Source organism: Podarcis erhardii (assembly GCF_964252035.2).
Source record: "Podarcis erhardii genome assembly, chromosome: 3".
Taxonomy (NCBI): Eukaryota; Metazoa; Chordata; class Lepidosauria; order Squamata; family Lacertidae; genus Podarcis; species Podarcis erhardii.
The window spans coordinates 116,235,199-116,257,635 of record NC_138507.1 but is presented as its reverse complement, the minus strand read 5'-3'; the positions used below and the strand labels follow the sequence as shown (position 1 = coordinate 116,257,635).

At 44.4% G+C, this 22,437-nt stretch overlaps 1 protein-coding gene across 4 annotated transcripts in view; it reads left to right on the top strand.

Moving 5' to 3' along the window:
- Positions 1-219: 219 nt before the first annotated feature.
- PUS10 (pseudouridine synthase 10) overlaps positions 220-22,437 on the top strand; it is a 30,837-nt gene continuing 8,619 nt past the window's right edge. Inside the window, exons 1-15 of one of the 4 annotated variants that reach the window (XM_081854773.1) lie at positions 220-240; positions 2,631-2,779; positions 3,802-4,065; positions 4,631-4,717; positions 5,258-5,292; positions 6,402-6,513; positions 6,827-6,888; positions 7,379-7,424; positions 7,974-8,038; positions 8,884-8,969; positions 10,070-10,195; positions 12,771-12,827; positions 13,306-13,382; positions 15,966-16,021; positions 17,555-17,672. In XM_081854773.1, coding sequence (XP_081710899.1) covers positions 2,642-2,779; positions 3,802-4,065; positions 4,631-4,717; positions 5,258-5,292; positions 6,402-6,513; positions 6,827-6,888; positions 7,379-7,424; positions 7,974-8,038; positions 8,884-8,969; positions 10,070-10,195; positions 12,771-12,827; positions 13,306-13,382; positions 15,966-16,021; positions 17,555-17,672 — 1,329 coding nt within the window. In that variant the 5' untranslated portion in view covers positions 220-240; positions 2,631-2,641. Of the gene's footprint in view, positions 241-1,094; positions 1,235-1,312; positions 1,399-2,630; positions 2,780-3,801; positions 4,066-4,630; positions 4,718-5,257; positions 5,293-6,401; positions 6,514-6,826; positions 6,889-7,378; positions 7,425-7,973; positions 8,039-8,883; positions 8,970-10,069; positions 10,196-12,770; positions 12,828-13,305; positions 13,383-15,965; positions 16,022-17,554; positions 17,690-22,437 lie in introns of those variants that run through there. The other 3 variants (XM_081854771.1, XM_081854774.1, XM_081854772.1) reach the window with 3 other exon arrangements.

The window sequence follows — 22,437 nt, the reverse complement described above, 5'->3', positions numbered from 1 at the left end:
GCGCCGCGCAGGTGGCGGCTCGAGCTCAAAGAGGTGCGCGCGGAAGGAAGGCCGGCGAAAGCAAAGGAACGCAATCGCCCCCGCTCGGCTACAAATGAAAACATATTTTGCACGTTTTTCCCAGGGCCGGATTTACGTATAAGCTAAACAAAGCTATAGTTTAGGACCCCACTCTCTTGGGACCCCCCCCCCAAAAAAAAATTAAAGGGGAAAAAACACCTGGATGTACATTTCCAAAATGTAAGATAAAAAGCTTATAAAATAAAACCTAAAATTATTATTTCGTGTTATAGCAAGTTTCTAGAGGCTAGATTATGAGTCTTTGTAAATTGTGTTTCTAAAAAGTTAACTTTTGTTATTGCTAAATGCCAATGTGTTTGCATTATGAAGTTTATGAATTTTATGTTACAGCTTAATAATTATTTCACTATTAATATTTCTTAATTGTATTTCATTATTAATATACTTCTTATCTGTATTTCAGTTCAACAATTACTTTGATAAATTGCATATTTTGTTATGTGCAAATATTATTTGCACATTATTATTATTATTATATTGTTGTTGTTATTTGCAAATACTTATTAGGTCCATAAATTACAAGATAGCATATATTCAACACAAAAAACAGTGACAATTTGTTGTTGACAAAGGACAGCTGGACATATCAAGGGCCCCGTTACCTTCAGTAGCTTAGGGCCATCAAACCTAAATCCGGCTCTGCGTTTTCCCGATGTTTTTAGCCGATTTTAATGTGTGTTTTTAATGTTTTTCTTCCACCGCACATCAAATGCCCCGTTTTTTATCTTTTTAATTATTCAAAGTTTATTCATATTGCTAGCTAATGCCATTTAATGGGGTGCGACGCCTGAGTTCTGGAGCTCAGCCAACATGGAACAGTGTCTTCCAACGAAGCCTATAGTTGCTTTGTTTCGTTTTTATTGCGGGAGGGGCAACAAGATGTTTTCCAAAGCACGGTCACTCACGACGGAAAGGCTGTTGGGATCCGGAAGTATAGGTCGGAAAGCCTTTAGAGGCTTGGGTACCCTATGGGCTCGGCGGGAGGCCGCCGCAACTTGGAGGCGGAACTCTTGTTTCTGGGAGGCTGTTTCCTTTTCTCTCCCTTTCTCTCCCTACGAGAGCGGAACTCATTGATGAGCGGACCGAGGGTGCAACGGGTGAATGGTTCCCCCATAGGTTTTTTTTTTTATGTTTGGCAAGCGAAAAGAGGCAGGTGAGCTGGAAAATAACCTCGGCTTCTTAGGAATGGAGGGGTGGGGGGTTCTTTAAGCTATTTGGGCGCAGTGAGTTGCTTTTAGCAAAATCTGAGAGAGGAGGGAGGTAGTGCGCAACGCTATGCTCATATTTACTCGAAAGCAAGTCGAGGCTTGCTCTTAGGTAAATGTGGTTTTCATCGTAGAATTTAAGCGTTAGAATAGTATGGCTTGTGATACCAGATAGTGATGACGGCCTAAGTAGCGGAAACTCTAGTGGCGGTGGAAGTGGAAAGAGGAGACGGGAGTGGTTTTCTTCAGTGTAGGAAGAATACAGTGCAGGAAGAGGGGAAAGGCCACAGCTCAGTGGAAGAGCAGCTGCTTTGCATGCAGAACGCCCCCGTCTCGGTCCTCAATGGGATTTCCAGGCAGGGCTGGGAATACCCCTTGCTTGACACTCTGGGGAGAAGGTGCCATCTAGCATAGACAGTACTGAGCTAAATACACCAATAGTCTCAGTATAAGGCAATTTATACTGGCAGTGGCCCAAATTTAGTTCTTTGGTTTTGTGATAGGAATGTTGAGGTCTTCGATATATGGTAATGTTCATAACCGCACGTACATACATCAGCACAGGAAGACCGACCTGAAGCCATTTTGATTCCTAAACTGAGCAAATGTTTTCTTTGCAAGGTTAAAGTGGAAAAGCCTCCCCATTGCCTTTTCCTTCACAAATCCTGTCTTAAGGGTATGTCTGTGTTTCAATAGGGTGTGAGCCTGTGACCTGGCCCAGGAACTAAGTATTTATCATTACAAAAGATTCGCCAGGCTCCCCAGGCAATCCAGTCAAGTAACCTGCCAGACAGGAGATAAGTAATCATGCTTTTCTCACAAGGAAATGATAATAAAAATAAATAAATAAATAAATAAATTATTTTTATTTATATCCCGTCCTCCCCAGCCAAAGCCAGGCTCAGAGCAGCTAACAACAGTAAAAATAGCACAGTTTACATAAAATCACAGTCAATTAATTGAAATACATTCTAAAATCAATTCAGAATCAAATTAATGGCAACCATTGGGCTAAAGTTCTATGAGGATTACAAAAGGAGAGAGGAGGTCAAGACTGTGCCTTGGCCAAAGGCCTGGTGGGACAGCTCTGTCTTGCAGGCTCTGTGAAAAGATGTCAAGTCCTGCAGGTCCCTAGTCTCTTGTGACAGAGATCGGGGCCATGGCCAAAAAAGCCCTGGCTCTGGTTGAGGCCATGCTTGTTGTTCTTTTCTGAATGGTCCTCAGCATCTCTGTGTCCTCCCTTTTGAATTACTGCTGTGCTATTTTAATGAGTGTTCCCTCAATTCTCACTCTCCAGCCTGCTGCAGTAGTCTTTCTGCTTATTGTCTCTCTCTTCAAATACAGGCTTCACCAGCATGAGCACCAGCACAACTGCACTATCTGAAAAGGACAGGTCTATTGTTCAGAAGTTACTGAATTTTGGAGCATGCCCGCGTTGTATTTTCAGGTTTTGCCGGATAGGATCTCAGGATTTGTACAGGCGACCCTATAAGGTTTGATTAAATTGAAATACATTATGATAATGATGGGGTGGTTTTAATTCATTTTCAGATCTCTCTGATCCAGGTCTTCCTTTCAAAGCAAGAGGCATATTCTTGGGGAATGAAAGGAGGCTGGGGCATTTGGAGTGGGGAGACAAAAATTGCAGAACCCCAAAATATATTATTAATGAGGAACAACAAACAGCTGTCGACCTATTTAAAATCCATTGTTGTCTTCTTTCCCTCCAACATATACTTTCTCCAGTTCCCCTGTGTCTTCCACCTACCCAGAAGTCCAGTCCACAATCTTCCCCATTATCTGTCTAAGAAGTATAGGAAAGACCTGCAGCTCTGAGGAAGGACTATAACACATTGGTAGACCATCTACCTTGCATACAGTAGGTCCAAGGTTCAGTCCCCAGCATCTCCAGTTAGGACTGGGAATGCCCCCTGTCTGAAACCCTGGAAAGCCACTGCCACTCCGCATAGACAGTACTGAGCTAGATAGACCATTGACTTCTCATTATAAGGCAGTTTCCTATGTTCCTAAGAACAAGTGCACTTCCTCTTCTCACTTCTGGTGTCACTTTTATGATACTATCCTGTGCACATTTACTCCTCCTCTTCTTCCTCGCCAAACCTGTATTAGGCGTTTCAGGTGTAGGCCATCATAGAATATCCATATATAAAATTTTAAGCACGTTTACTCAAAACATTTATGATACCAATGTGCATAGGATACAAATCCTATAAACATTTACTCAAAACTAAGTCCCACAAAGTTCAGTGAGTCTAACCCCTACCTAAATATGCACAGGACTGCAATATCAAAGACCTTTTTAATTGCTTAGCAGATCCACTTTAATTTGCAAGGCAGCAGACTATTTGACATTATTCTCTGTTGAAAGACTGTTGCACATTTACAGGAGCTGTTGATTTCAGGACACCTGGCTATCAGGGTCACAGTCCATTCTGAAGCCACCCCTGGCACCCTTCTACCTACCAAGTTTTACTCTGCTTCCTTTATCAATCAGGAGTTGCTTAGCGAACTGCAAGAGTTTCTGGAGAACACTACAGAGGAGAACAAATTACTTTGTGAAACAGCAAATCCTCCCTATAAGCGAATCAAACTGGATAGTGTCAAAGAAGAGGAGGAACAGACCTCAAATGGAAGCCACCAGGTACCTAACGCGGAGAATGATAGAACTGCTGGTGGTGATGAGAACTTAAGGCCAGCTGTGTGTAGCATCTGCCTGGGAATTCTACAGGAGCTCTGTGAGATGGATTTTGTCAAAGCGGTAAGTGTCGGCTGATTGGTAGTTTTACTGTTGAAAAAAACTGCAGCATTTCCCATGGATGTAGACATATGTAGAATGCATATAGTGGGTGGCATTCAGCTAAGTCTTACTCAGAGTTGACCCATTGAAATAGATGAACCTAACTTAAACATGTTCATTAATTTTGATGGGTCTACTGTGATTAAAACTTAGTTTTATACCTCTAAGGGTTTTACTGAACTTTCCTTGCTGAAATCTCATTTAGGCTGCAATTGTACACATGCTTACTTGGGAGCTAGCCCCAACGAACACAGTGGAACTTAACTTCCAAGTAAGCATGCAGGCAGTGGGACTGTTAGTGAGCTGTCCTGACTACACAGAAGAATTCCTTTGGTAGAAGCAAGCACATCTACATAGGAAAGCTTGTCCTTGATGAGAATGTAAAACAATTGTATTCAAGCATGTTTGCAAGCCGTCTTGTACAAGGTGCAATTGCTTTGAGAACTTCTAAAATTGCATAGTGGTGTGTGTGTGTGTGTGTGTGTGTTTATTTATATTTAAATAACAATAATTCATTGTTTTTCAGGTGTGCCACAAGATTAATTCTTCTGAATACCAGTTTACCAGCTTTGTGTTTTCAGTCTCTTTCCCCCCACAGTTATCTGTAAGGGAGGTGAGTATTTGCTTGTGCTTTTGTTTGTGCTCTTGAGTATGGCCTTTGTTGAGAAGCAAAGGGGGCAGGGGCAGGGGTGGTTTAAAAACTTGTTTTCGCCTGTTAGGAAATACTAGTGTGGAGTGCCCTACCTGGGTGGATGGAGCAGCCAAGTAATTTTCGTTGTCCCCGAGAGGGGGCAATGACAATAAAGATTATTATTATTATTATTATTATTATTATTATTATTATTATTATTATTACAACGTGTGTGGCATCCAGCAATTGGGCGAGGGGTGAGTGAGAGGGGAGGGCAAATTGGGCTAGGCTGATCTGAAGCTTGGCTTTTTGAATTGGTGGGGGAGACTTGGCCACGTCTGATGTTGTGTATCCTGTGTGGCTTTGATTCCGGTGAATGTAGCCAATTCTTGGTCTGGGCTTTCTCAGCTAGTTAGATGGGAAGGTTATGATGCCATTTAATTTACCACTTCTCTCTCTCTCTCTTTTCCCTCCCTCCCATTCTCTTTCATTTTTCTGTTTTTTCTCGGTCCATGCCTGAAGCATGCAGCATGGTTGCTAGTAAAAGAGGAAATGGAGTGAGTACTTCCTGGTGGGATCTTTTCCATCCTGCCTTGTGTGCTAGGTTTTCAAATGTCATTGGCACTGTATTGTTCTCTCTTGGTGTGTGCTTTGCGGGCATGTGAGGGGAATTGTATTGAGAGGGGGTAATGTGCAATATCTCATCCTCTTACCTTGGTAGTTACCATATTTTTCACTCTATAGGACTCATCCGACCATAGGACGCACCTAGTTTTAGAGGGGGAGAACAAGAAAAAAAATTCTCTCCCTCTCTGCGCAGCACCCCTTCAGCGAAGCGGCAGGAGAAACGGAGCCCCTTCCATTTCTGCTCCTGCTTCGCTGAAGGGGTGCTGCGCAGAGAGGGAAACTGTGCAGCGCCTCTCCAGCGAAGCGAAGCCAAGAGAGCAAGAGGTATCGGTGCGTGCTGATCCCTCTCGCTCTCCTGGCTTCGCGTTGCTTTCACTGAAGCCATGGAGCCTGCATTCGCTCCATAAGACGCACACACATTTCCCCTTAATTTTTGGAGGGGAAAAAGTGTGTCTTATAGAGCGAAAAATAGGGTAACTCCTCTGATTGCCCTACTCAGTTTATTGACTTAATACTAAACCCCTTAGCACCACTGATCCATTGCTGTTCTTGCACTGAGCTGGAAGGAGAAGCATCACAGTTATTTCACATAGTGCTAAATTCCCCTACAACAATCCCACAAAAGCGCATCTTTGCAGGCAAGGTCCTAACATAATATTTAATGAAAAGCAAGTCCCATTCAGTAGAAGCCTTGCTTCTCACACCAGCTGATACTTTAATTAGGTATTTCATCCTTGCCCATTTCTTTTTAAACTTCTAATCAGTTGTGGGTTTTTTGCTCCAGTCACAGCATTACTGAACTGCCCCTTTTAATTAGTCATTTCCTCTTTCTTGCTGGCAGGTCCTTCCATTAGCAAACGTTACAACATGTATTCTAGTTGCTGTTAGTACTTTGGGTTATAAAATTCTTGAGAGCAGAGGTACAAGTTCAAAACTATTGATTGAAATGAGTATTTTAAAACTAAACAGAATTGATTGAATTCTCCCCCCCCCCCGGCTTGATATAAGATGCTGAGTCTTACTTTTAAAAATCATTTAGGAAACAGGATTTTTTAGCAGAAAAAGAAGACCTTGTTCAGCTAAAGGAAGCATACAAATGGATTATTCACCCCCTGTTCCTGGAGCAATTGGGGGTCCCTGCTGATGGAAAGGTATTGTATAACTATATAACTTAAACAGTGTTTTATTGTCATGGGCCTTCTGTGCCTGGGCTGCACCACTTCAGAATGGTACATGGATGGTTGAATCCTCCTCTAAATTAAAAGAAAAAGTTTAATTATCCCTGCACATGGAAAAGAACCTTTCCTCCTGACAAGCTCGTTTTGTTCAGAGCTAAAGCGAAGGAGAGTGTTTCAGTTAGATACCCAAACAGAGTTCAAGGCTACAGAAGGGAATGGGAGAATGTTACATTTCCACTACCGAATTAAACAATAACTTTCCACTGTCTTTTAAATTGCGACTCAGAGCCTGTTTGAAGTCAGTGTGGTCTTCGCTCATCCAGAAACAGACGAGGACTGCCATTTCCTGTAAGTTGGGATGTGATGAATAACTGCATTGTACATTCACAGGGACATCTTTGGGAGGAGAAAAGGCTAAGGAGTAACTCTTGCACAAATCCAGAGTGGATTCCCTAAGACAGTTGGATAGCGCCTTGTACGCCTCCTTCCAGCAACTCCTGCAGCCAGGCTGGTGCCAGATGTATGGCTCTGCTTTCCTTTGGACCACATCAGTCATCTGGGTAGCCCAGGACCTCCATACACACTGTCAGGCATCCACCCAGAGTAGGCAGCACCTTCGATTAACATTAGACACAATATCCAGAGAGGGATATCTGTACCCAAGAAGCAGCCAATGTTTTGATGTCAGGAAGGAGAGGAAATATCTTCTTGGTGGATGCTGTCTGACTTAGAAACCAGCTGCATAGGCCTTTGCAACCTTGTCCTCACTGAATCTGTTTTGACACCATGTATAAAAAAAGTTTTCAAACAATTAAATGCTGTTTGTTTTTCCATTTAGAGCCTCCGCATGTCCAAGTTGCTTCAAACAAGAAAAGAACAAGCTGGTAAGCAATTTCTGGGAAATTATTTTCTTTCCCATTTTTTTGCAAGATCAGAATTTAGTAGGGTAACAAGCCATCACAAACTTGTTACTGTTCTTCCTTCCTTCCTCCTTATACTGTGTACTAAAGTTATTCTTCATTTTTTTTCTGTTCTTGTGGGATTTCCCCCCTAGATTTGGATTACATCCTTACTGTGTGTGAGTTCTAAAACTTATTTCCCAGCCGAGATTGGTTTCCAAAGCACCTTACAGTTAGAATCCCAAAAAAAATATGACAAAATGTATTAACATCTTTCTGTAATAAAACTTCCCAAGGTGATGTACAAGATTCTTATTAACAGTGCAAGCCAATATATGTTCAGAAGTAAGTCCTGCTGGATTCAGTGGGACACTGTGGCAGCTAAGTGTTGCAACCCAAAATAACAATTAAGTATTAATTAAAATAACAGTATCAGAGAAACAGTTTCTGAGAAACGACATTCCAGTGACTCAGCTGAAGTGAATTAAACAGAGGAATTGTTTTCGAGATACCTAATACTTTATTCATTTGCAGTCTGTCTTCACCAGAATGGCTGTGGTTAAGGCTTTGGATATGATCAGTGAAGAAGATTTTCTTAAGTAAGTGAGCTCTGAACCTATTTTAACCTTGGTGTATGGGAATTTATCAGGAAAATCAAAGAGCAAAGTGAAATGGTACAGGTGAAAATGTCATATAAACCTGGAAGTAATAAGTAAATGGGTTAATAAATTCTGAGTCTAAATGGGTGTGGCTTCTGCATTTTGTTCCCCATACCTCAAAATTCACTGTGATTTCAGGTGTGCATGTATGTATCTCTTGGCCACTGTGTGTCTCAGTTGTGTAATTTCCGACAGGTCTCTCTCTCTCTGACAGTAATTGCAGTTGAATGCATTCTGGGGCAACTGAGAATGAAACAAATCCAGTATTTCAATTTCTGGCTTTAGAGAAAGGTAGTCTTGGAAAACAGCTAACACTTCATTTCCAATTCTTCAACATGGGAATAAGGACTCTGATAAGGACATCAAATTACTGGATATGGGCAAAGAAACAAGGCGTTAGATCCTTCTGCTTTCTGAAGTTCTGCACAAGCCACTCTGATGCTGATTCAGTTGAATCTTATGCAGGACGTATTGAATCTCAGAAAACCAAGGGGTCTAATGCCTTGTTCCTCTCCCTCCAAGTGGCTCCACTATATGGCGGTGAAGGCCTTTTCAGCTACAACACCTTGCTTGTCAACTCTCACCCCAGGGGCCCATACCTGTGCTTAAGTCATGTCAGTTAGGCACCAGGCAAATATCTCTCCTGTTTTCCTAGGCTTTTAACCTTTGAGGTATCTTTATGGCTTACTGTAATATACATCTGAGGCCATTTTCTCTCTCTTTCACCCTGCCAGGGTCTTGTCGTGTGTTTTTAATGGCTCGCTCCTTTATTTTCTCCTATACAGAAAATTTCAGTGTCCTCTGACTTCACCCAAGGTGCCTTGCACAGCTGTCGACATTCAGTGTACCAATGGGGCCATCTTCGTTGCCGGTAAATACCGTATTTTGCGCCCCATAGGACGCACCGGCCCATAGGACGCACCTAGTTTTTTGGGGGGGAAATAAAGAAAAAAAAATTATTTCCCCCTCCCCAGGTGCGGGGCTGGAAGAACCAGGTCGGGGAGCAGCGGGAAGGCGTGCTCCGCCTTTCCGCTGTCCCCCGAGCTTGTGGGGCTGGCGATGGGGAGAAGTGCGCTGAGCCCGGGACTGCAGGCAGCTCTGCGCGGCCATCGGGAGCCGGGCGGGAATTCGTGCCCGGCTCCCGATGGCCGTGCAGAGCTGCGCTGAGCCCGGGACTGGAGGCAGCTCTGCGCAACCCTCGGAGCCGGTCTCCCGAGGGTTGCGCAGAGCTTCCTGAAGCCTGGACAGCGAGAGGGGTCGGTGCGCACCGACCGCTCTCGCTCTCCAGGCTTCAGCGAAAGCCTGCATTCGCCCCATAGGACGCACACACATTTCCCCTTCATTTTTGGAGGGGGAAAAGTGCATCCTATAGGGCGAAAAATACGGTACATAAATATATATTGGGTCTTTCCCCCACCCCTTGCAGTCATCTCTTAATATACTTGTAAAAAACTTAGAAGCCTATTTGGGCATTAAGTGGGTGTATAAATTAATAAATAGTGCTGTGCTGTTTGTTTCCCCTGCTTCAAGTAAAAAATAATAATCCTTTGCTACTTTTGCAAAACTTAAATGTAAAGGTACCCCTGACCATCAGGTCCAGTTGTGACCGCCTCTGGGGTTGCACGCTCATCTCGCTCTATAGGCCGGGAGCCGGCGCTTGTCCGCAGACAGCGTCCGGGTCACGTGGCCAGCATGACTAAGCCGCTTCTGGTGAACCAGAGCAGGGCACGGAAACGCTGTTTACATTCCCGTCGGAGTGGTCCCTATTTATCTACTTGCACTTTGAGGTGCTTTCAAACTGCTAGGTTGGCAGAAGCAGGGACCGAGCAACGGGAGCTTACCCCGTCACGGGGATTCGAACCGCCGACCTTCCGATTGGCAAGTCCTAGGCTCCGTGGTTTAACCCACAGCGCCACCCGCGTCCCACAGCGAAACTTACAGGATACTAAATACCCTCTGTTTCCTTTACAGGGAGATATAACAAATATTCAAGAACGTTACCCCAGACCCCCTGGATTATAGATGGAGAGAGGAAGATGGAATCTTCCGTCGAAGAACTGATCTCAGAACATCTCATGGCTGCCTTCAAAGCAGACAGTGAGTGCTTTCTGTATGCACTTAGTGCGTGTCCGTATACCTGCATGTCTTCCATGCATAACTTAATCAAGCCACCCAAAATCTATTTGATGGAAAGTTACATTCAGGGCGTGGCCTTTTCAGTGGTAGTGCGCAAATCCTGGAACACCCTTCTTAGAATCACCTGTTGGTACTCCCTCCTTAACCTACTTCTGCCAAGAGGTTGGGTGCCATTTTTGTTCTGGAGAAGCCAGCCTTTCTGGGTAAAAACCTACCTGTAGAAAAATCTAATGGCTCGTTTTTGGACCACATCTCCACGTGTCCCCATGCAACAGGGTGGTGCACTTGTCCAAGAGAACATCTCCCTGCCATTAGTCCTCTCGATGAAACCTCAGCGGTGGAGGAAAAGCATTTTTTGAAAATACATTTTATTGGGGGTTTTTTACATATCATTTTCAACGATCATTTAACATAACTTCTTATCTTATACAATATTTTAGACTTCCGTCAACAACCTCTGATGATTTTCTGTTCTTTATCACTTATTCTGCATTTCTTAATTTCTCTATTACTCTTTATTATCATTAACTAATCATTCTCTTCATAGTCTTTATTGCAATATTTCAAATAGTCCTCCTTACAGAACTTCTTGCAGTCCTACTAGCGTAATCTGTTCATTACAATTGCTTTTCAAATAGTTCATATATTTACTCCAGTCTTCTAAGAATCTCTGGTCCCGCAGGTTTCGAATCCTTCCTGTTAATTTATCTAATTCTGCAGTGTCCATTAATTTCATCCGCCATTCTTCTTTTGTGGGTAATTCTTCTTGCTTCCGGAGGAAAAGCATTTGCCCACACAGCAAGGGTGGGGAACCTGTTGCTCTTCGGGTGTTTCTTGACCGCAGTTCCCCTCATAACAACATAAACAGAGCCTGGCTGCTGGTTCAGGGCAGAGGCCCACCTGGTCTAACATCCCACTCTCAAAGAAGCCAGTGAGGGGTTTGTGGGAAGTCCACAAGCAGAATCGGTTTCCTAGCAGCTGGTATTCAGAGACATAGTGCCTCTGGCATTGAAGGTAGACCCCAACCACTGTGGCTAGGAGCCATTCATAACTTTATCTTCCAATCTTCCTTTGAAGTCAACCAGGCTGGTGGCCATCAGTCCCCATTGTGGGAATTCATTCCATAGTTTAACTTGTCATGGAATTCCACTCAATATTGATCCAGAGCAGATTCCAGCATATAGTTAGCAGAGTAAACACTTAAACACGTTGCAGGATTCCCAAAAAATAGACCAGAAGCAATTATATTTCATCCAGCGGAGCTTTACTGCTACTGAAGGCAAATGAGCATAATGGTCACAAATCTTGATACATTCAGGAAATCCAGTTACAGCAGACTTAACTTAAACTTACAATAACTAAACCTTAACACTAAGCATACTGTGTACAGAACACCACACCAGAAGGAAAAGAGATATAGAAAGAGAAAGTGAAACCCAGGCTTCTTCTGGCCTCTTATTATAGTCAGCATGACCTTGACAGAAGAAATAAGAGAACCAGTTCAAACCAGCTTAACTCAGCTTCTCTGAAGGAATAACCCAAACATCATGAACCTTCTGCTAGCTTCTTTCACACAGAAAAGCTTCCAGAACCCTCTTGAACTTGGTAGAATAGGAAAGATCTTTTCACATCAGATCAATACTTTCTGTACTAAGAAATGCAAACTGACATTGTGAAGAACTCCTTCCTGTTCTCAGTACTGAATCTTCCCAATATCCGGCCTTATTGGGTGGCTCCAAGTTTTTATTTTATTATGAGAGAGGGAGAGAAATGTCACCCTGCACACTTTCTCCACACCATCCATTTTTTATACATGGCCCCCTCTCACTTGTCTTCACTCCAGACTGAAAAGCCCCCTGTGAAATTCGTGGCCTTGCTGGCTGGGGCTGGGGGTGCCCTGTGGGCTTCTTCAGCATGGACCACAAATGTATCCAGTGTTTTTCATATCCGTACTGTTCCCTGTCCACACCATAGATGGGTTCCTCATTAGTGTTGCTCTTACAGGGGCTTAATAATAATAATAATAATAATTTATTATTTGTACCCCACCCATCTGGCTGGGTTTCCCCAGCCACTCTGGGCTGCTTCCAACAAAGATGAAAAATAACAAAAAAATGTCACATATTAAAAACTTCCCTGAACTGGGCTGCCTTCAGATGTTTTCTAAATGTCAGGTAGTTGTCTTTGACATCTGATGGGGAGGCGTTCCACGGGGCGGGTGCCACAACCAAGAAGGCCCTCTGCCTGGTTTCCTGTAGCTTTGCTTCTTGCCAGAAGGCCCTCGGCACTGGACCTCAGCATCTGGGCAGAATGATGGGGGTGGAGACGCTCCTTCAGGTATACAGGACCGAGGCCGTTTAGGTCAACACCAGCACGTTGAATTGTGCTCGGAAACTATAGAATGGAGCTAAGAGCACTTTTTTCCGTTTGACCCCAAGCCGTGGAGTCCCGCAACAGGGGCTCAGGGTTGTGTGGAAAGGATACTTGCACTGGTGAGTTAGCAAGCTCAACCGACCTTCTTCTTCCTGTTTCGAAGGTTTTAATTTTTCGTCCTCCGGAAGAGAAGACGTGGATGTGAGAACACTGGGCAACGGTAAGCTTGACTCGCAGCCTAAGTCTGTAATCCTAAACTCACTTACCCGGGAGTAAGCCCCATTGGATTCAGAAGGACTGTGCTGTCAATGGCTCAAGCTGGTATGTTTGGAGCCCCTTAAGCAGACAGTGCCCTCTGGTGGTGGGTCAAAATAGTGCCAGCACCTTGCATTCAAATATCTGTGTAGCAATTAGATTTCACGTTCTAAAAGTTTCATACAGTTTTTATGCTGGCAGCACAAATTCACGGATTTAGAAATGCCTTATTATTTATGGCTTTTGCACCCCCAAATGGGCTCCCAGAGCTGTTTACAAAGTTAAGTAAAAGCATTTCAAGGCTCTGAGGATAGTGTGTTTGCCTTTACTGCCCCCCTTTTACTCCACCAAAAATATCTGTGGATATCTTATTATGCAGTCACTTGCAACTCCCTGTCCTCATTTCCCCCCACTGCACCTCATGGTCGCTCCAACCTTGACAGGAAGGCCCTTCGCGATTGAGCTTGTGAATCCTCGGAAAGTCCGCTTGGCTGCAGAGGAAATGAAGGAGCTTCAACAGGTAAATGGCTTTTAAGGTGTTGAAAATGGCACACTGGCAGGCAGTCTGCAAAGCCACCTTTAAGCTGCCACAAAACTCTTTGTGGTGTTTGTTTCAAGAAACGAGCACGGCTACCCGTCTGTGCGTGAAACCTTTTTTTTAGGGCATCAAGACACAAGACTTGACCCTTTCCTCCCTAAGTCCAGGCTGTTTCCTTTTGAGGCCCTAACCACCTTGGGGTCAGGATACCTAAGGGGCTGTCCCTTCTTATGGATCCTGCCAATCCATTAAGACCGGTTCCTTGCACATCCCAACCCCTCTTATAAAAGAGTAGTAAGAAAAGTGGAAAGTTAGCCTCCCTGATACAGTGGTACCTCAGGTTAAGAACTTAATTTGTTCCAGAGGTCCATTCTTAACCTGAAACCGTTCTTAACCACTTTACCTAATGGGGCCTCCCGCTGCCGCCATGCTGCCGGAGCACGATTTCTGTTCTCATTCTAAAGCAAAGTTCTTAACCCAAGGTATTATTTCTGGGTTAGCGGAGTCTGTAACCTGAAGCTTCTGTAACCAGAAGCATCTGTAACCTGAGGTACCGCTGTATTCAGGGTTCTGTGGAATTTACCCAGTCATGCTCAGGGAATCAGATTACAATTTTTAATACCGTATTGGCTTGAATAGGAACCTCACTTTTCCCCCAAATTCCGACCGTGAAAAGTTAAATTCACGTCCTTACGGTATGCAGCCAGGAGTGCGGCAAAGTGGCGTCCAACCCGTGCGCAGACCCCTGTCCTTTCCCCCAAGGCCGGGAAGGGAGAGAGCGAGGAAGGGGGAAGGCCACTGGCAACACAACGCACCCCCCTCCCCCCAGTATGCAGCCAGGAGCCGTGAGGAATGGAGCGGCTTACGTTCGGGTATTTTTTCTTGTTTCCCCTCCAATTTTAAAGGTGCGGCTTATATTCAGGCCAATACGGTACATTACTCTACAGGTTTTCCCAAAACTACCCCTAATACAAACTGGCTTTTTTGTTTCGTTTTTACTATTTGGAAGGTAGAGGATTATTCGTTGAAGTTTTTTTTCCAGGCAGTTTTTTAAAAAAATACAATTCTGTAGTGAAACCTTCCTCCTTTAGGACTCGGACATCTTTGATAACATGGCTTCACCTTCCAACCATTCCCAGGACATGATGTGGAGGCATAGGATGTGACCATTTTTTTGAAGCTAAACAGTCCCTGGGTGGGAGACCTCCTGAGAAAGTCCTGAGTCCAATAGCAAGTTAGAGGGATGTAAAAATGCTACACATAACCAGCCTAATAATGAAGTATTACATGGGCATTTCGATGGCATAGTTTTAAGGGAGAAACAGTTGGTAGAATACAGAATTTGATAAAGGTCTGATGTCCAGTGAACAAATGGCATAATATTTATACATACATACATACATACCCTACCCATCTGGCTGGGTTTCCCTAGCCATTCTGGGTGGCTCCCAACAGAATATTAAAAACACTATAAAACACCAAACGTTAAAAACTTCCCTGAACAGCCTTCAGATGTCTTCTAAAAGTCAGATAGTTGTTTATTTCCTTGACATCTGATGGGAGGGCGTTCCACAGGGCTGGTGCCACCACCAAGAAGGCCCTCTGCCTGGTTCCCTGCAACCTCTCTTCTCGCAGGGAGGGAACCACCAGAAGGCCCTCAGAGCTGGACCTCAGTGTCCGGGGCTGAACGATGGGTGTGGAGACGCTCCTTCAGACGCTCCCACGGCTGCCCATTGATGAAAGGCTTATCAATGGGAAAGGTAGAGGTTAGCAGAGCTGGCTTATATTCACAGGTTAGAGATGGCAAGCAATACACTGAGCTGTTGGCTGCTTTGTATCAAGATGCAGTCTAAATATTCTAAATATTTTAAGGAGTAAGAGCTATTCAGTGTTGTGATTTGATTCATGCTTACTGTTCGCTATTTTATAAGTTCATCTGATTTATTTTTGGTTAAAGAAGCCAGGTCTTAATCCTGTTCTTCTATCAGGGAGCTCAAGGCAGTTTGCACAGTTTCCGCAAGTGTTATCCTTGCAGTAACTCTGTGATGTAGATTGGGTCGGAAGGTAGTGGAACGTGGGGGATTTGAACCCAAGTCTTCCCACTCCTAGCCCAACACTCTGTGCCAGAGCTTTCCAAATTATGTGTCACGAAACGTTAGTGTGTTGGTGTGTCTTGCGAACGCTCCCCGTGCTCCTCCCGGGACCAGAAAGGGGTTAGTTTAACCTCTGGTTAGCTAGTAAAACTGAATTATTGTGTCATGAAATGATGAACGTCTAACAAGTGTGTCACCAACATGAGAAGTTTGGAAAGCTGTGTTCTACGCACTGTGGCCAGCAGCACTTTGTATTTAGTTTAGAGCTTTTTTAAAAAATAAAAACAAAAATTGGGCACTTTCACTGGTTCTGGCTATTTCTCCTCCCAGAAAAAAAAGGCAGTTTCTTCTCAAACCATTGCATGAGGGAACTCCCATTGCCTTTCTGTTTTTTAACTGCAAAACCCCGGAATCGTTTTAAATTTTAAACAGTCAGATGAGGCTGAGGTAATCTTTGTTTGTTCGTTTATAGATAATAAATAACTCTTCAGACAAAGTCCAAGTTCGTGATCTACAGCTCGTCACCAGGTCAGTGTTTTGATACTTGAATAAAGCTTATTTTGGTGTGTGGAAAAGCAGGGAATTTGAGGCCGTAACCTGGGTATGTTAACCCTTTCCCAACCTTGTGCCATCTCTGTGAAGCTCTTTCAAAATGGCAGTAGAAGAAGCAGCAGCAACAGGGTGATTCTGCCGCCCTTGAAGCACGCCCAAAGAAAGCTCTGATTTGGGATTTTGGAACAGGCAAAACAAAGTAAACTGTTTCCTTCAGCAGTATCCTTCTAGTCACCTGTCCAGAAATGGTATAATGCAATTGCAGTTTGATCCTCTGCCCACAGCAGTTGCCCTAAGAGGGAGATAAGAGGCAGGAGGCAGAGCTTCCATTACATTGCAGGATTTCGTTTCACATATTTCGAAGCCGAGATTGTAAATGGATTCCAGAGCTGGGCCTTTGTGATCTGTAACAGAAATTGAGCCCTTAGCTCAGCTGTCCTAATTAAAGCAAGGCACGTCCAACATACTCCTTTTCCATAGCTGTGAACGTGTTGCATAGTCACACACATTATGGAGAAAAAGCAAGTTCCTAGTCCCTAGCGAAATTTCAGAAGCCAGAAGAGGAGGGGCTAAGCAGTCCTCTTGCTGGTGGAGGGTGGGGTGAGACGCAGAAAAACAAGTGTAGGGGAATTTGCCTTGGTTTAGGGCTCTCACTCCATTAAAGAATATGTTTTTTATTATTAAGTATATGATTTCAGTTGATTCTGCAATTCATTAATCAAATGTGCTTATGAGCAAAAAAGATATACATATGCCATAGGAGGCATTGTCTGACAGGCATTCCCCTCTGTTCTGTCTTTTTAAACCCTGCGATTTTTATTAGCACTTGTATTTGTATTTTTATTTTACTTTTTAAAAGGAAGTATACTAACCAATTAACCTGGCCACTTTTTTGTTTGATAAAAAGTGTGTGTGTTTATAAAGTCAGTTTGTGAACCAATTAATTGTTTTAAACAGTACAGCCCTACTTTACGTCCCTAATTTATTCTGGTTGCTGAACCAGGAATCTCTGGGTGCAGAATGCTTAGGTAGCCACAGCCCTGCCTACAGGCATTACACTACAGTGGTACCTCGGGTTAAGAACTTAATTCGTTCTGGAGGTCCGTTCTTAACCCGAAGCACCACTTAGCTAATGGGGCCTCCTGCTGCTGCTGCGCCGCTGCTGCACGATTTCTGTTCTCATCCTGAAGCAAAGTTCTTAACCCGAGGTAATATTTCTGGGTTAGCGGAGTCTGTAACCTGAAGTGTATGTAACCTGAGGTACCACTGTACCCTGCAGGATGGGGGAAAGAGAGAAGGTTTCTCTCTCTCTCTCTCTCTCTCTCTCTCTCTCTCTCTCTCTCTTTCTTTCTCTCTCTCTCTCTCTCTCTCTCTCTCTCTCACACACACACACACACACACACACACACCCACCCCAAGCCATTCATAAAGATATACAGGGACTGTTGAGGAGTCCTTTCACCTTTCAGATTCCTGTGGATGTTGCCTGTTTATTTGCTTGTCTTTCAGAGAGGCCATTGGGCACATGAAAGAAGGCGAGGAAGCGAAGACCAAAACTTACAGTGCCTTAATATGGACAGAAAAAGCCATCCGGAACGAAGACATTGAGCTTCTAGACAACATGAAGGTTGCGTGTCTGGGGTGGTATTTATCGCATTTGTTTGTTGTTTTTATTGTGCATGACGCGGGTGGGCAGCAGAAAGTAGATCAGGCTCTACGACAAATCAGCCAGAGATCTGTTGTTGTTGTTTAGTCGTTTAATCGTGTCCACCTCTTCGTGACCCCATGGACCAGAGCACACCAGGCACTCCTGTCTTCCACTGCCTCCCGCAGTTTGGTCAAACTCATGTTCGTAGCTTCGAGAACACTATCCAACCATCTCGTCCTCTGTCGTCCCCTTCTCCTTGTGCCCTCCATCTTTCCCAACATCAGGGTCTTTTCCAGGGAGTCTTCTCTTCTTATGAGGTGGCCAAAGGATTGGAGTCTCAGCTTCAGGATCTGTCCTTCCAGTGAGCACTCAGGGCTGATTTCCTTCAGAATGGAGAGGTTTGATCTTCTTGCAGTCCATGGGACTCTCAAGAGTCTCCTCCAGCACCATAATTCAAAAGCATCCATTCTTTGGTGATCAGCCTTCTTTGTGGTCCAGCTCTCACTTCCATACATCACTACAGGGAAAACCATAGCTTTAACTATACGGGCCTTTGTTGGCAAGGTGATGTCTCTGCTTTTTAAGATGCTGTCTAGGTTTGTCATTGTTTTTCTTCCAAGAAGCAGGCGTCTTTTCATTTTGACATAGATTTGCAGCTTGCTTCCAAGCTGCCTGCTTGCATTTGTAATGTGGTGCAGGGAGCTCCCACATGTGAACACTTCTCCATTTTCTCCAGTGGAGGAAGATAGTTCATCAATTCTTTGGCAATCAGCCTTCTTTATGGTCCAGCTCTCACTTCCATACAGCAATCACGAAATTAAAAGACACCAGAGATCCAGCTTCCTTCCTTCCTTCCTTCCTTCCTTCCTTCCTTCCTTCCTTTCTTTCTTTCTTTCTTTCTTTCTTTCTTTCTTAATTAGCAGTAGATGAGCCTGGCATGCTCTGGTCCATGGGGTCACGAAGAGTCTGACACGACTAAACGACTAAACAACAACAACAACAACAACAGCAACAGATGAGCAAAGACTTTGACTGGCAGTTATATAACAGTAGTAGAAACAAACGCCCTCTTGCTGAGACACAGAGAACTTTGGAGTAACCAGGGATGAGATCTTTGCGTGCTCTGACTGTGTGTGCTGTTAACAGATCTTACTATAATGCCTGTAATATCTGAGATATGCCATTCTCCGCTAATGTGTGACAGATGGGCATTGTGCGATGGGAATGTCCATCTGCGTGTTTCTCCAGAATCTAAAACCATAACACGGGGAAACCAGAGTTGGCTGTATCGGCAATATACGGTATACTATCTCAATTCTTCTCATTGCTCTGCGGGCGTATACATTCCTGCTTCGGGAGAATAAATAAGTCTAAATTTCAAACAAGGCACCCAGGGAGTGCAAAACCCATATCAATTCACATTGCATGTTGAACACATCTTGATTTACCTTCTACGTTTTCAGAACTTATTCTGGCTTTGCTAATTATGCCCCAACCATGAGAAACCTCTTCTTTGGCCCCCGCAACCAGCCTTTTTGAGATTTCAGTAGAAATTGCCCAGCCCAGTTTTAAGCATAGCTTCACAACCAGTAAGGGCCACATAATAATCTCATTTTTCCCTCTGTATTTTTATTCTTCAGAAGAAGGGAAACTGAATTCTACTCCCACTCAGATTTTCCACGGCCTCTGCATGACCCTAGGGCTCACATCTCTGTGCAGGCCCTGTCTTACTCATGCTGCAGTTGCACAACAGAGTACAATCTCTGGGACGGTTCAGCCTACGGAAGTGCCTGGCTTCCTGCAAGGTGCCTGTTTTCCTCCCTGTGTGCTCCTGTTAATGTGGCAAAATTCCTCCCATTTGACAGGAAGACACAGGCAGCCAGGCCATTGCAGCCTGCGCATTGCAGCAAGGGAGACAACAGAGTATAGTGGGCTGAATGTTGGACTTGGAATTTGTTGTTGTGTAGTCATTTAGTCATGTCCGACTCTTCATGACCCCATGGACCAGAGCACGCCAGGCACTCCTGTCTTCCACGGCCTCCCGCAGTTTGGTCAAACTCATGCTGGTAGCTTCGAGAACACTGTCCAACCATCTCGTCCTCTGTCGTCCCCTTCTCCTTGTGCCCTCCATCTTTCCCAACATCAGGGTCTTTTCCAGGGAGTCTTCTCTTCTCATGAGATGGCCAAAGTATTGGAGCCTCAGCTTCATGATCTGTCCTTCCAGTGAGCACTCAGGGCTGATTTCCTTCAGAATGGATAGGTTTGATCTTCTTGTAGACCATGGGACTTTCAAGAGTCTCCTCCAGCACCATAATTCAAAAGCATCAATTCTTCGGTGATCAGCCTTCTTTATGGTCCAGCTCTCACTTCCATATATCATTACTGGGAAAACCATAGCTTTAACTATACACTTGGAATTTAGGACTCCCCAATTAAAGTCCTGCCCGACTTAAGAAGTTCCCTTGGTGGCCATGGGCTAGGTACACACTTTTTCCACCTAACCCAACTTTCAGGGTTGCTACATGGATATGTTAGTGTCTTGGCTAGGGATGGCCAGTCAGTTTTATTGCACATAGCCAAAGGCTGCCGCAATGTACACAGAATCATTCAACAATTAAAAGAAAATATACTGGATTGAGCCAACAAAATTTAAAACATTTATGTTATCAAGACATTACCTACACTAAACACAACTATAAAAGTACCTTAATATACAAATTAAGACATTAAACAATAAAATTTATCACATGGCCACTAATATATTAAAAAATGATGTTAATTAATACAGTGTGCAACTATATTCGGAGTTTGGTGATAAGGATAAAATATAGCTTGATGTAAGGTAAAGGTAAAGGGACCCCTGACCATTAGGTCCAGTCGTGGTCGACTCTGGAGGTGTGGTGCTCATCTCACTTTATTGGCTGAGGGAGCCGGCGTTTGTCCACAGACAGCTTCCGGGTCATGTGGCCAGCATGACTAAGCCGCTTCTGGCGAACCAGACCAGCGCACGGAAATGCCATTTACCTTCCCACCGGAGCGGTACCTGTTTATCTACTTGCACTTTGACGTGCTTTTGAACTGCTAGGTTGGCAGGAGCAGGGACTGAACAACGGGAACTCATCCCACCACGGGGATTCGAACCACCGACATTCTGATCGGCAAGTCCTAGGCTCTGTGGTTTAACCCACAGCGCCACCCGCATCCCTAGCTTGATGTACCTTTGCTACCTTTGCTATATAATTTGCTCTAATTTCCCTAGAGGCAGTTGCAAAGAGTGCTACACGCCAGGTCACATACTTATCTGTGCGAGGAGATACATAATCATGTCAGAGGGGTTCTGGCCAGGGGAGCTTGTCATTATAGGTGCTAAAAATCTTCCTCTTGCTTCATTATATAAGGGGCAGTGCAAGATATAATGCATAAGGTCCTCTACTTCAGGACATCCCCTTATGCAAACACATTCGTTTGTTGGTATGCCTCTGTGTCTCCCATCTTTATAAGCAAGAGTTGATTGTATTTAATCGTAACTCTGTAAAAGCTTTCCGAAGTTGTGCAAAAGTCAATTCATTAAAATAAGTTGTATGTTCATTCTTGGCTAGGGATGGATGTATTTGTCAATTTTAGTTTCTTCTTTTTCCAATTTTAAGTTCAGTTTGCATCATCCCCCCCCCCCCCCCCGCGTGAATGAAAATTCACCAGGGCTTTAGTGCAAATTTCTCCTAAAATACACATTCGTATGTAGTTTTGCCTGATACACACATTTTTGCAAAGCAGTTCCCCAAAAAAGCAATACTTTTTTGCATGTTGCTTTCATTTACATACCTAATTTATATGCACAAAGTACGCATTACTTTGGCTAGAGAACTGCACTGCAAAATTCAGAGAAGTGTGAATTTTGAAGATTTGGCGGTGCTTTGGGTAACTTACTGTTTACAGAAGTGTGATTTAGGTAGGTGTCAGGGAACTGCCATCGGAGAGACAGGTAGTGGACAGGCTACAGGAGAATAGGAGAGAATCTGCAGTAGAAGAGGGAACCAGCAGGGGGAGTGCAGGAGTCACAGCGGAGGGGAGGCTCTGGGATGCTTCCAGTGAGAGTAGTGGAGAGGTAACGGGACCCCCGTTGGGAACGCCCACCCTTCGCCGGAAACTGTCACGCAGAGAGTCTCGAAAGCGCATGTCTGTCAAAGAGCTTTTATGTTGGCGTAAATTCCGTAGACGCCCACTGTCAGATACTACCAGCGACTGACGGAGTCATGCTTTGGGGGCTCCGTTAGTGCATCGGTTTGGATGACCAGCCAAACCCCAGAGGGATCAAGCTTTTACGCACAAGCAGCACACTATCCCACCACAGCAATCTGACAGTCTTTGAAAGCAGCTTGTGCAAGCAGAAGGCATCATGAGCGAACCATCCGGAACCGGAGGAGCAGGAGCGGGAGCTGGCGCAGATCCAAGCCTGGAACAAAGGTACAGGGCGTTGGAGGTCCAGCTGGCACTGCAAACGGCGAGGCTCGAGGAGAGGAGGGCTCAAGATGCAGATAAGGGGAAGACCACCCCACTTGCCAGACGGGTGCCTGGACTGGTGCAGAAATTTGGGGGGGATCCCCGGAACTATCAAGCCTTTAGGACAGAGATGCAATATGCACTCAATCTACTGTTTGATGACTTCCCCGACGAGAACTCTAGAGTGGCGTACGTGATTGGCCATCTAGAGGGAGGGGCGAGGGACTGGGTTCGGCCCCTGATG